General features: G+C 32.3%; 1 protein-coding gene across 2 annotated transcripts; it reads left to right on the top strand.

Moving 5' to 3' along the window:
* Positions 1-804: 804 nt before the first annotated feature.
* On the top strand, positions 805-7,155 carry LOC108464084 (putative DNA (cytosine-5)-methyltransferase CMT1). Of its 2 annotated transcripts, XM_017764178.2 has the most exons (21): positions 807-1,186; positions 1,279-1,319; positions 2,299-2,392; positions 2,474-2,581; positions 2,680-2,802; positions 2,884-2,983; positions 3,163-3,350; positions 3,455-3,520; positions 3,603-3,905; positions 4,086-4,144; positions 4,228-4,294; positions 4,405-4,734; positions 4,821-4,889; positions 4,999-5,085; positions 5,169-5,256; positions 5,497-5,618; positions 5,697-5,801; positions 5,882-5,925; positions 6,018-6,087; positions 6,536-6,639; positions 6,720-7,155. In XM_017764178.2, exons 1-21 carry the CDS (start codon positions 971-973, stop codon positions 6,889-6,891), a joined length of 2,556 nt encoding a protein of 851 aa, XP_017619667.1. In that variant the 5' UTR covers positions 807-970; the 3' UTR covers positions 6,892-7,155. The 2 variants fall into 2 exon arrangements, with proteins under 2 accessions (XP_052877393.1, XP_017619667.1); XM_053021433.1 differs by lacking the exon at positions 6,018-6,087 and having other exon boundaries at positions 805-1,186.
* Positions 7,156-14,236: the final 7,081 nt, after the last annotated feature.

Genomic DNA, 14,236 nt, shown 5'->3' with positions numbered 1-14,236 from the left:
AAATGACTTACCTTTTGAAAAACATAAGTCATTTTCCGAAAAAGAGCTTCCTTATAGATAATTTTATTTTATATAAAAATTAACTTAAATCAATCTTAATATTATTATATTGACAATAAATTTATTTTTATTTTTGAAATATTTAAAATATTATATTTTTAATATTATTAAACGTACATATTTAATTATTTATATTTAGTCATATAATAAATATAACTTATTATTTTAATAAATTATTTAATATTTCAATTTTATTTAATAATAAATATTTATTACAATTATAAATATATTAATAATAAATATTTTGTAATATAAATGTTAAAATATGTCATAAGTCTATATACATCTCATAGATTTGCAATTTAGTATTTGTACTTTTATTTTCAAGAATTTAATCCATTTACTTTTTAAATTTAAAATTAAGTTCAATTGTTAACATCATTACATTTTTTTGTCAATTTTATTGATGTTATATTTTTAAATAAAAATACTCACTTGATAGTTATATAATTAAAAATAAAGTTGTAATGAACCTGAATTTAACATAATATTTTTAATATATGTAAAAATAATATAAATATATAATTATAGATAAAAATAAATTCAATTAAACAATAAAAATAAAAAATATCAAATGTATGTTTATTTTATTAAAATAACTTTTATGAAATATTTTAAAAATTTATTAACCAACAAAAATATTTTACACAAATTATTTAAAAACTTAAAAATATTAATTTTTCAGAAAAATAAATAACCACTAAAATAAACAGAACGTAATTTACAGTTTTGGAACCAAAATTTCCCAGTTACCGCCCGCTGTCCAAATTTCAAAACTTTACTTCAAAAAAAAAAAAAATTTTTTCTACTACTTTTTGTTGGCACAATCCAACGTCTCTATTTTCTTATTCTCTCTATCCAAGCAGCAAAAAGAAAAAAGCAAACAGAGAGAGGCTTATTCTCTGAAACTATGGGTAAAGGTTCGAAACGGAAGCATCAAAAGAAGATCGATGAATCTATTGATTCGGAATCCGAAACCCAAACCCAGGGTCTGACTACTTTGTTGGATCCTCCTAAACCCAAAAAAGCCCGAAAAGTTGTACCCGATTCCGACCTTTGTCTTGTCGGTCCACCCATTGCGCCCGCTGAAGCCCGACAACGATGGCCACATAGATATCAGTCAAAGGTTAGCACCATTAGAAAAAGGAAAAAAGATACTGTGTTTTCTTTGTCCCTTTTGGCTGCTTTATATTTTGGTTTTTCATTTGTGGTTTGCAGAATAAGGTTAAGAAGCAAGCTGTAACCGAGGCTTCAAATGAGTAAGTTCCTTTACTCGTAAAAGCTGAGCTTCTTTCCGAAATGATAAAACAAATTATAAGTAAGAATAATGGTACACTAATTTGGTAAATCTATATTGAGTAATGACTAAAACGTTCTGCTGGGCTTAACACTGATAAAAGACCTCACTTGGAAGGGTTTTTTTATCGTCCCCAAATACTGTAGTTTAACTAGCTTACTAAACGAAAATCTAATCATGGACCATGTTGACTTATCCCCTTCAAGCAGGAGACCTTTGCATGCATAAGCATGTAACATTTTGCCAGTCATTTGGACTAATGGAGTTATTACTGTTAGGCGGGCTCCCAGCCTGAACAGAATTAGGCTCAAACTGTAAAACGAACAAAAATATCAAAGAAAATACATTCTCTGGTCACGTGCAAAAGCAATTGTTGAAGGTTCATAAACTAGATACTTAAATTGCGAGAGTCCCACAAAGAAGTATATACATAAACTGTCTCTGCCATCTCTTTCTTTGAGGCACTTTCCATACTGTTGTTTCTTTATCAAAATATCTTTAGTATCTTCTAGTACTCAACTTGATACCTACCCACCTCTATTAGGCTTTCAGCACCTCCATGCAAATCTCCGTCCTCATTCTTAAACTTTGTATCAACAAATTTTGTAGATATTTTTGTTAATTTCTATAACTACAAATGAAGTTAATTGCAGGTATTCAGGTTTTGATTATATTGGTTTAATATTATTAGTTACTATCTCATATCTTTTAAAATGTTGCTGAATCAATGTGCTTCTTAAAGCCAAAATTAATTCATCAATCATATCCGGCTTAATCAATGAACAATGGAGTGGAGTAAGTTGTATATATGAAGCATAATTTGCCTTCTATTGGTTGATTTAAGGTGTTAATCTTTTTACAAGAGTGTATTATAGTTGTACCCTTGATGCTTATACATGCTGTTAATTTGTGGTTTTTTTTTCATACCCTCCGATTATAAGTGAGGAGAATGAGGTACTACAAGCAAGGAATCATTATGTAGAGGCTATAGTTGATGGCTGTCGTTACAAATTGGGCGATAATGCATACGTTAAGGTATGATTTTGTAAGTTAACTGCGTTCTATCATTTTCCGTTTGAATTGAATTGAGTATTATGAATGATCTTTTGCTTGCAGGCAGAAGATGGCAACCTTGATTATATTGCCAGAATTGTTGAATTTTTTGAAACAGTTGATCAGGAGCCATTCTTTAAAGCTCAATGGTTTTATAGAGCTGAAGATACCGTAAGAACAATTTTTTGAAGCTTGGTGGTTCAGTTATATTTATCTCTTTTTCCTTTTTTTAAGAGCACTCGTTATTCGATTTAATTGGAAATTTTTAGGTTATTAACAAGGATAATGCCCATTTGATTGATAAGAGACGTGTGTTTCTCTCTGATATCCATGATGACAATCCGTTGAACTGTATTATCTCCAAAGTAGAAATTGCTGAAGTTGCACCAGATGTAAGACTGACCCTTCTTCTATGCTAATTGTTTACTATATACTGCTTATATAAGCTTAAACTTTTTTGTTTCTTATCTCAGAATGACTCAGCTGCTAAGGAGAGCAGAATCCCAGATTCTGGTTTATATTACAATATGAAGTACTCGTTACAACACTTAACATTCAAAAACATATTCACCGGTAAAATGTCATAGTTTTACTGAATTTGGAGATTATTTCCACTTCCAATTATGAAAAAAAAAACTAAAAGTTAGCTATATAATGAGTATCTTTTATTTCTTTCATTGATGTTGTTGCATATTTTATGATTATTTGATTACTTGTTTTATTAACTATTAGAATTGTCTTGATAATTGCAGAAACATCTAAAAAGGATAATGGTACATCTTCAGTTGTTTCCAGTGAATGTGGTTCTAATAATACTAGTTCAGAAGTTCAGAGGTTTGATAAGTCACAGAAATATTTGCTAGATCTATATTCTGGTTGCGGAGCCATGTCCACGGGCCTTTGCATGGGGTCCTCCTTGGCTGGCATAAAGCTTGTCACAGTGAGTTAATAGTGAAGTTTCATAACATTCACAATACATTATTCATTTATTGTTTTTTTCACTTCTGGTTTATTAGGAGGATGTTCCCTATTTTGGTTTTGTAGAAGTGGGCTGTTGACATAAATTCATTTGCTTGTAAAAGTTTGCAATGGAACCATCCTGAAACTAAGGTAAACTGTTTCTTATTGGATGGTTATTAATATATCATCAGTTGTTTAGCATTGACTATATATTTCCTGTAATGACTTTTAGGTGAGAAATGAGGCAGCCGAGGATTTTTTATGTTTGCTGAAGGAGTGGGAAAAGTTATGCCAAAAATTTTCCTTGCTTGAGCCAAACAAACCATCTGAAACAGTTTCTAGTGAAACCGGTGAGGAAGATGATGATGATGATGACGGCCAAGGATGCGAAGAAGAAAAAGAACAAGAACAAGAAAAAGAGAGACAAGATGATAGTGGCTCTGAGGATTCCTCTGAAGAATTTGAGGTTGAGAGATTGTTGGACATTTGTTTTGGTGATCCTAATAAAGCGAAGAAGAGAGGATTATATTTTAAGGTATCATTATATCTTCAAATAATGAAGAATTGCTATAGTTTGTTGTCATAATTTGTCTTTGTTTTATCAGTTCACTGGTGGATTTTGGTAAAATTGTATGCACTAACTAGTAATTGTTTGTAAGTTTTTCTTTTTGGATTAAAATCTTTTACAATTTTTATCATTTTATCTTAAATATAGGTGCTTTGGAAGGGTTATGATAAAAGTTATGATACTTGGGAGCCTATTGAGGGCTTGAGGTAATCTATTTTATTGCATTTACATCCATAAAAATTCTCTTACCTTATCAATGAATTTATTTAATGTATTTTTGTAATTTCAGTAATTGCGAAGAAAGACTGAAGGAGTTTGTGAGTAAAGGGTACAAGTCAAACATATTGCCTTTGCCTGTAAGTTATTCTATTTTGGTAATATACATTTATTAAATTAGTATTGTATATGTAAGGTAACCTTTTCTAGCCACATTGATAGTCTATTTCATTTTTCTTTGTTTTTGCAGGGAAGTGTTTATTTTATATGTGGAGGGCCCCCATGTCAAGGTGTTAGTGGGTTTAATCGCTTTAGAAACTCAAATGCACCTTTGGAAGATGTAAAAAATAAGCAGTTAGTTGTATATATGGATACTATAGAGCATTTGAAACCAAGATATGTATTAATGGAAAATGTTGTGGACATATTAAAGTTTGCTAAGGGTTTTCTGGGACGGTATGCTGTAGGCCGTTTAGTGTCTATGAATTATCAAGCTAGAATGGGGATGATGGCTGCAGGATCTTATGGGGTTCCCCAATTCAGAATGAGGGTTTTTCTATGGGGTTCACATCCTTCAGAGGTAAGTATATTTAAATTTGTATGATATGATGACATCAAATGATAGTTACTTGTTTAATACTTTTCTTCTTTTTTTTTCTCCTTCAGAGATTGCCTCAATATCCATTGCCAACTCACGAGGTTTTTTCTAGAGGAGGCGTTCCAATTGAGTTTGAGGTATATATGCTGCTTAAGTTAAATAATTATGGTTTCTATAGAAGTAAAATACTATTACTAGATACTTTTTTGTCTTGTTCTAAGTTGAATCTATTTATTTTTAACCTAGGAAATACATGTTACATATGATAAAAAGGATTCTTGTCAGTTGGAAAGTGCTCTCACTCTTACTGATGCAATTTCTGATCTTCCACAAGTATGGTTTCCTCCCCTTTATTTGTAATTGATTTGACTTTGGAATGTATTAATTAGTTTCTTCTTTTTCAAACATTCTTTTAGGTTAACAATGATGAGAGTCGAGATCAGAGGAATTATGGGACAACTGCTCGCACGGAATTCCAAAAGTTCATCAGATTGCGGAGGAAAGGTATGTTTCCTTGCATTGCTTGTTGTTCATGTGCTATGGAATATCTTACAACCAAGTTTTTGCAGTTATAGGTGTAATTGACATGCATCATCCTTAGGAATGCTGTATGATCAACAGTGTTTGCAATTAAATGCTTTATAGAATTAGATCTTATGCAAGTATTTAATGTATTATCATTGAAGTCAAACTGGTGTTTATGTGCTTTATAATATCTTACAGTTAAGTTTTTGCACTGTGTAGATGTTATAAATTTAACGGTTGATTCTAGACATGCACCATCCTTAGGAATGCTATGTGATCATCAGCCTTTGCAATTGAATCCTGATGATTACGACCGTGTTTGCCACATTCCCAAGAAGAAGGTATGTGCAGTTCACTTGATTATGGTTCTTGGATTGAAATATTTCTCTTTCTCAATAGCTAAAATATTACTTTTCCAGGGTGCAAATTTCAGGGACTTACCCGGTGTGGTAGTTGGTGAAAACAATAGGGTAGAGTGGGACACAACAATGGACAGAGTGTTGCTCAAATCCGGAAAACCATTGGTATTATGTTGTCTACAGCTCTCTTAGTGATTATTAAATTATTTTTCTGTTCAAGTTTTCTCAGTTCATTATCTGTATAGGTGCCAGACTATGCCATGAAGTTTGTCAAAGGAAGATCAACCAAGTAAGCATTGTATAATAATAATTACAGGTGACTTTTTATTTTTGCAACAATGTTGTATCCTTGCACAACCTTAAATGTGAACTGGAATTTAGGCCATTTGGTCGTTTATGGATGGATGAAATTGTAAACACAGTGGTAACAAGAGCTGAACCTCACAACCAGGTTCTTTTTCTTCTCTTTTTGTCTTGGGTTGCAAAGATGTTTGTGTGGGTGAAAGTATCATGGAGGCCTTTATACTAAAAGTTAGATTTTGCCCTTGTATATTAGTTTAAAGAGTAAATTGGTCCTTTCTGTTAAATATTTTGTGCATTTGTATTGTTATAAACTGGCGTAGCTGACTGGATAACCAAATAGTGTATATGTTGTGCCACATATATTTCATGTTGATAAATAGGGATCAATTTTCAATAGTAGAAATAGATGAAATTTTTAATAGAAAGATCAATTTGCTCTTTAATCTAATATACATGGATTAATTTGCCTATTTTTTGAGTAGAGGGGATAAAATGCAATCTAACTTTTAGTACATAGGTCTTCATGCTACTTTTACCTGTTTGTGTGTCATCTAGACATATTGAATTGCTTACATAAGAAGCAAACCTTTTTTCAGACCGTCATTCATCCTTCCCAAAATAGAGTACTTACAATTCGCGAGAATGCTAGATTACAGGGATTCCCCGATTGCTACAAGCTTTTTGGAACTATTAAGGAGAGGTATGCTGACTTTATCTTATTGTGATGAATCATCATCATTCATATTTGTTTGATGCCAAGTCTGTTCTTGCTGTATTCAGATACATACAGGTTGGAAATGCTGTTGCTGTTCCAGTTGCAATTGCATTGGGATATTCATTTGGTTTGGCATGCCAAAATTTATGTGGTGATGAACCCTTGATGACCCTTCCTTTCAAGTTCCCAAATTGTCTTGCAAGGTCTTCACAAATAGAAGGGGGTGATTCTGATTGAGGAACAAAGTTACAAGGAAATACCATTTTGTTAACATCACTGTATCGATTTGCCTTTCAATGCAATGGATCAGCTCCTTTCATGGTGTTCCCCACTTCCCCTTGATGACTTGAATGAGTTTCATTTAGATTATGTAGTGTTGGATGTGCCTTATTCTTGATTTCCTTTTTTCTTTTTTGGTTTAGTGATTAATTTAAAGCCAATGTTTCAACAATGTATGCGTGAGTTTGATTCGTTTCCAATCAACATCATCGTGAGAGCTAATTTATGTGTTGTTGGTTGGTTTTTGTTGGGTCTAACTTGAATTATACAATGAACATAAATGAAAATTGAGAAAATTGGATACAAATATTTACGTGGAAAATCCCCTTTGAAAAAGATAAAAAATCACAGGTAATTTTTTTATTTATTAAAATGACAAATTGAAAAGGGAAAAAACAAATAAACCTTGAATTTGAAATACAAAAAATTCTCAAAATTCTTACAAACTCTCTTAAGTGTTGTTATTTTAAACTATTTAGTGTTGCTAAGAGGCTTATTTATAGGTTAAATTTTACGTACAAATATTATTAAAACATTTCTAGAATAATTAGAGTTAGATTGGGAAAACAGGGAACATGATGTCACAATGTGACGTTGTTATCGTCACGTCAGGACATCTATATTCATGTTGTCGAGATGTGGCACTACTTCTTGTTGGGACGTCGTAGTCGCGTTGTTAGGACGACAACTCTTTCCTGTCATGACATTATGTTTTGTCTGAAATATTAGGCACACTTTACAAATCTCCACATTGACTCGTATTTTCGAAATGTCTTTTTTGATGAGCCTCTCCAGGAGCCTAACTCGATCTCTGTCGAAAGCTTACCAAGTCCAAATAATGTCTGAACTTGAAAATTGGAAGACTCTTCGTCATCATGTCTGTTGGATTGTTCTTTCTGCTCATTTTAAGAATTTGAACATCTCCTTGAACGATCATCTCTCAAACAAAGTGGTATCGAATATCTATATGCTTTGTTCTTTTGTGATGCATTTGATCTTTCATGAGATGTATGGCACTTTGAGTATCACAATATATAACAGTATTGTCGTTTCTATCAACCAGCTCCCCAAATAAACATCTTAACCAAATAGCTTCTTTCACAGCCTCTATGGTAGCCATATATTTAGCTTCGGTAGTCGATAAAGCCACAATGGCTCGAATAGTGGCTTTCCAACTAATAGTGCTAATTTTGAATGTGAACAAATAACCTGTAAGAGAGATATTCTTTTGTCCAAGTCTCCAACATAATCTGAATCTACATAGCCGACTAGACCTTCTAAACATCTTTCGAATTACAAGCAAGTATTGAAAGTCCTTCTTAAATATCTTAGGATCAACTTAACAGCTTACTAGTATAATTAGTCGGGTTTGACCATATATCTACTTACTACACTAACAACACGTGAAATATCGGGACGAGTACAAACCATTGCATACATTAGGCTTTCGACTGTACTAGAATAGGGAATCGATGGCATGTACCTTTCTTCGTCTTTGATTTGTGGTGAATCTGAAGTCGTAAGTTGCCATGTATCATTCTTATTGAGAGACTCCATCTCTTCTCTCATGGCAATAAACCACTTGTTAGAATTAGAAGCCCAAATTGCCTTTAAATAATTTGAAGGGTAGACTTAATCGATGCTCTCTGCAACACTTAGAGCACATGCCACGAGATTTCCTTCACAGTATTTTTGCGGTAGTTTGATCTGTCGCCTTTTTTTTGTCCCGGGCTAATTAATAATTTTGAAGGGTCTTTGGTTTGGATGGGAAAGCCTCGAAAACCTTCTGCTGCATCGAAAAAAAGTCAGTTTCATAATTTTGATGATTCTTCTCGTTGGGACGTTGCCCTTGTTTGTCATGTCGTTGCAACATCCTGACGTCACTGTCTGTTTTTGTTTTTGGCTCTACCTTGCTTGAAACACTCGACCTTTTAGTGTTGTTTGACCAGGTGGCCCCTTTTGTGACAAAATCATCAATGTTTCATCAAATGTAACATCTCTACTGATGATGATTTTACTCATTCATGGGCACCACAACTTGTAACCTTTTATCTCGATTGTAAAACCTAGAAAAATACACTTCACCATCCTCTGTTCAAGCTTTCCTGGCTAACTCAAGCATAAGCAAGACAATCGAATATTCTAACGTTAGAGTAGCTAGGAGGATTACTTGACCAAATCTTTTTGAAAACCTTTCCAACCAAAACTAGATGTAGAGATTGGTTTACCAAATAGCTTAAGAGATTAACTGCCATACATTGGGCTATTTCAAGTAATGTTCTGTTTATCCGTTTGGCAACACCATAATGCTGCGGGGTACCAACAACTGTGTGATGTCTTTCAATTCCTTCCTGTTTACAGAAATCATTAAATTTGGTTGAACAAAACTCGAGCCCTTTATTCGTTCTGAATTGTTTACGAATTTCTCAGTCTATTTTTCAAGTAGGGTCTTCCATTGCTTAAAGATCCCGAAGATTCGTTTTTGTGCTTCAGGAAATATACCCAAACTTTTCTAGAGTAGTCATATTTGCTACCTTCTTTGCAAACAATTAGAGCCGAACTCCATAAATCGAAATAAATGTAGTCGAGGGTCTTTTTAGTTTTGTGCACTGCCGAATCGAAGCTAACTCGAGTCAGCTTCCAATAAACACAATTCTTACAGAAATCTAACTTTCCAACTCTAGTGCATGCGAGAAGAACTCTTTTACTTAAAACGATAATACATTTTTCACTCATATAACCGAGTCACATATGCCACAGCTGGGTTGATTCAGAATCCAAAACAAGTAAATTTTCTCACGTTGTCGTGACATTGGGAGAGTCCTCGTCGAGACGTGGCGATAGTTTCATCCCTTTTTCCATAATTGCTGCTGAACCAAAAATCGTTGCACCTTGTAGAATGTAAAGGCTGTCGACTTTCTGCCCTCTCATCAGAACAATGGCTCCATGAGATACCTTTAAGCCGTTTGACTCTATGATGATCTTGCAGCCGTTTGAGTCTAGAATTCCTATAGAGACAAGATTTTTCTTTAAATTAGACACATGCTTGACATCTGACAATGTTTTGACTATCCTATCATGCATCTTAATCTGAATGATATCAATTTCAATTATCAAGGTGAGCTATTTCCCATAAGTGTAATTCACCTTCAATTGAACTATATATGGAGAACTAGTCTCTGTTAGGACACAAATGATAGGAACACCCTGAATTCAAGATCTACTCGGATGTGAACTTAGAACTTTTGGTCATGATACCAACAACAAATCATCACCATTGTCCTCGACTACATTAGTTTTCTGTTTCTTTCTCTCTTCGTTTTTGACGACCCTCTTAATTTTATTTTGAAGTTTATAACATTTTGTTTTGATGTGACTTTTATTTTTGCAATAACCACATTCCTTGTCGCGGTTCCTTGACTTATATCTTACCCTTGGTCTTCTCTGACCCGAATCCTTAGATTGTTGCCTTCCTCTAGTAACCAAAACCAATACTTGCTTATTTGACTTGTTCTTTAAGCCTAACTCGTTATCGAATTTATCCTTACTCAAAAGATTTCCTTTCACGTCCTTATACGAGAGTTTTTCTCTATCGTAAATCAGGGTTTCTCTGAAAGTTTTGTATGAAGGGGGCAAAGAAAAAAGTAGTAACGTAGCCTGACCTTTTTTCTCTATGTTGCCCACGACATTTTTCAGGTCATTTATGAGGGTTACAAATTCATTGATGTGAGCCCTAATAGACTAATATTCTGCCATGTGGAATGTATATAATTGTTGTTTCAATACCAAGCGATTTGTGAAGGACTTTGTCATATATAAGGCTTCCAATTTCCACCAAAAGTTGCTACAATCTTCGCCGAAAGTACCTCATGCAATACATTGTTAGTGAGGCACAATTGAATTGTTGACATTGCTTTCTCATCAAGTTCCTCCCATTCTGTCTGATTCGTATTCGCATGCTTTTTTCTTGTAACGACTTTTTTCCAGATCGTTTTGAACCAGAATTGCCGTCATTCGAACTTGCCACAAGTTGAGATTTGTAATCCTAACGAACTTCTCGATATCGTACCTTATTGCCATCTTTGAACGGGTTGAATGCAGAAACTAAACCAAGATTTGATACCAGTTTATGGGTCAAATCCAAATTATGCAATGAACATGATCGAAAATTGAGAAAATTGGACACAAATATTTATATGGAAAAACCCCTTTGAAGAGGATAAAAAACCACGAGCAAAAAAAACTTCACTAAAATAACAAAAACCGAAAAGGTTAGTACAAGATGGAGAAACAAATAAACCTTGAACCCGAAATACAAAGATTCCCTAAAATTCCCTAACATTCTCACAAACTCTCTCTTGATTTGTTGTTGTTAATCTAAACTATTTAAGGGTGCTAATAGGCCTATTTATAAGTTAAATTTTGTGTAAAAATATTACTAAAACATCCCTAAAAAATTTAGAGTTATACTAGGAAAATATAACAGAGTTTAACAAGGAGAAGAAGTCCGGTAAAGCGGGGAACATGACTCCACATCGTGACGTCACTATTGGCTCATCGGTACGTCCATCTTCGCATTGTTAGGACATGGCGTTACTTCTTGCCGGGACATTATAGTCGTCTGGTCGAGATGGCGACTCTTCCTCGTCACGATATCAACTTTGTTTCGTCTAAAATGCGAGGCACACTCCACAGTTTCTTTGTCGGGTAAGGGTTGGTCCTCATTTTGTTTATTTTTGGTTTAAATGCTAAAAATGTTTTCGAAAATAATTAAAATACAATTAAGTTTTTAATTAAAATAATATTTAATTAAAATTTCAAATTATCAATTGCATTTAATTGAACGCTAAGTCATAAGATAATGGTTTTTTTTTTTATATTACAAAGATATTATAGTTTTTATAATGCTTTCAAAAATTGAATATTGGATATTTGATTTTTTTTACACAAAAAATGCTATAATGGGTACGAGAGGAGAGAGAAAAAAGAAGAGAAATGCATAGTTAGTGTGATTTCATTAAAAAATAAGAAAGAAAAATTGTAAAATTAGTATTAAATCTCTTTATGAGTTGGGTTATTTGTTTAAGTTTGAAAGTTCATTTGAAATTTGGAAGGGTATGGATAAAAATATTAGATTTAAAAAACAGGTTTGGCCAAATAAATTAGGTTTGTTTAAAATATGGGTTGTGCTTGGGTTTGAACATTAAAGGCCCGAACTCGACTTGACTTGTCTTTAAATTTGTAATGTTTTATATTATATTATTTAATAAATATTATGTAATTTATAACCTATAAAAATTAAATTTATAGTAATATATAATACTTGTTATAGCTCAATTTTGCCCATTTACAACTTAAACCCGAATGACCCATTTAAATTTACAAAACCCATTTACATTTGAAAGCCAATTAAAACAAAACCCAAAACTATTTACACTTAAACCCATAACCCAATACCTAAACTAACCAAAACAATAAACCCAACAGAAACCCAAAATCACCCTAGCCCAAAATCGAAAAACCCTAATCTTCTTAAACCTAGCTGCTGCCGACTCAGCCCCTAGCTGCCGCCTCTGTCCCATCTCCCATGCCACTGGCAGCTGCCTACTCCACCATCCAACTGCTCCTACAAAGAAAAGACATAATCAGATGCAAGAACAGTGAAAAAAATAGAAAAATATTATAAAAATGGCTATATAAAAGCCAAGCAAAAACAATGTAAGGGGCTAGACATTTTCTTGAATAAAAAACAGCAAGCAATACAAAACAAATAAAACAACAAAGCCATTGGAAAAAAAGGAAGTTCAAATCGGGTTAAGTTTTTTCTTCTTTTCTTTTCTTTTTCTTTTTTTTTTTTATTTTATTTATTCGAATCTATTTCTTCTCATTCATATGTTAAAATATATCAAAATATATACATAAAAAAATAAAAAAAATAAAGTAAAAAAATACCTTTTTGAAGTTTTGGCCACCGTGGACGGTGGCCGGCGGAGGCGGCCGACGGCGGTCCGGTGACTGGACGGTGTTCGGCCTTGTGGCCGAAATCACCCACCCACCCACCTCTCCCTCTCTCTCTTTTTTTCCTTTCAAATGCAGAAATGCATTTTTTTTCAAAGAAATAGGCCTTTTATAGCCTCCCAAAACGACGTTGTTTTGGGGCCTGCCTTTTAAACCCTAAACGATGTCGTTTTACTTGACCCGGATTTGACCCGACCCAATAGGCTGAGATCCGCGTGTTTTTCATCGGAGGGGCTAATTGCACTTTTAGCCCCTCCGCTTTTTTATGGTTTTGCAATTAGATTTATTGTGCTTTTAATTTGGCCCTATAATTTGTTGCGCTTTCCAATTTGGTCCTCAATGCTGCTGCGCGTTTGGTTGGAGGGGTTTATTTCGTTTTTAGTCCCTTCACTATTTGTGCGCGTTGAAATAGGTCATTTTCTCTTCTTTTTTATTTCAGATTTCCCCCCCAAACTCTGTTTTTAATTCGATTTTAGTCCTTTTTGTTTATTTTCATTACTTTATTATTGAATTAATTACTTTTAATAATAATAATATTATTATTATAATATTATTATTATTATTAATGTTAGTATATGTTTTATTATATATGTATATATTTATGTAGTATTATTAATAGTCGTTTTTTATTTCTAATATGTATATATTATGTAAATATTTTAATACTATATTATGTATATATTTTTATATATGTTATGTACATATATTTAGTTATATATTTTTATACTATTTTATGTATATATTTGAATACTATATATTGTATATTTCTAATACCATTATTATTTATATATATATGTACGTATTTATGTATTGTATTATAGTTGTTTTTTGTATCATTATTGTTGCTAATATATATATATCATGTATATATGATTTTTTATATATTATGTATATATCTTTAATACTATATTATTTATATATTTTTTCTTGCATATTATCTTATGTATATATTTTTAATAACTATATTATGTATGTATTTTTAACGCTATATTATGTACATATTTTTAATACTATGTTTATACTTTTTATTCTTATTATTACGTATATATTTTAATACATATACATATATATTTATATATCGTTATTATTAGTTATTTTTTTATATTATTATTGTTTTCAATATATATTGTATATGTATATATATATTTTAAAATCTAGTATTATACGTTTTATAAATATATGTTCACTACTATTTCATATTTGTATTATTACTATTATTATCATGTTTAATACCATATGCACTACTATTGTTTTATGACTATTATTATTACATATACATTGTTAA

Source organism: Gossypium arboreum, chromosome 2 (assembly GCF_025698485.1).
Source record: "Gossypium arboreum isolate Shixiya-1 chromosome 2, ASM2569848v2, whole genome shotgun sequence".
NCBI classification, from domain to species: Eukaryota; Viridiplantae; Streptophyta; class Magnoliopsida; order Malvales; family Malvaceae; genus Gossypium; species Gossypium arboreum.
This window is presented reverse-complemented; position numbering and strand designations above follow the sequence as displayed.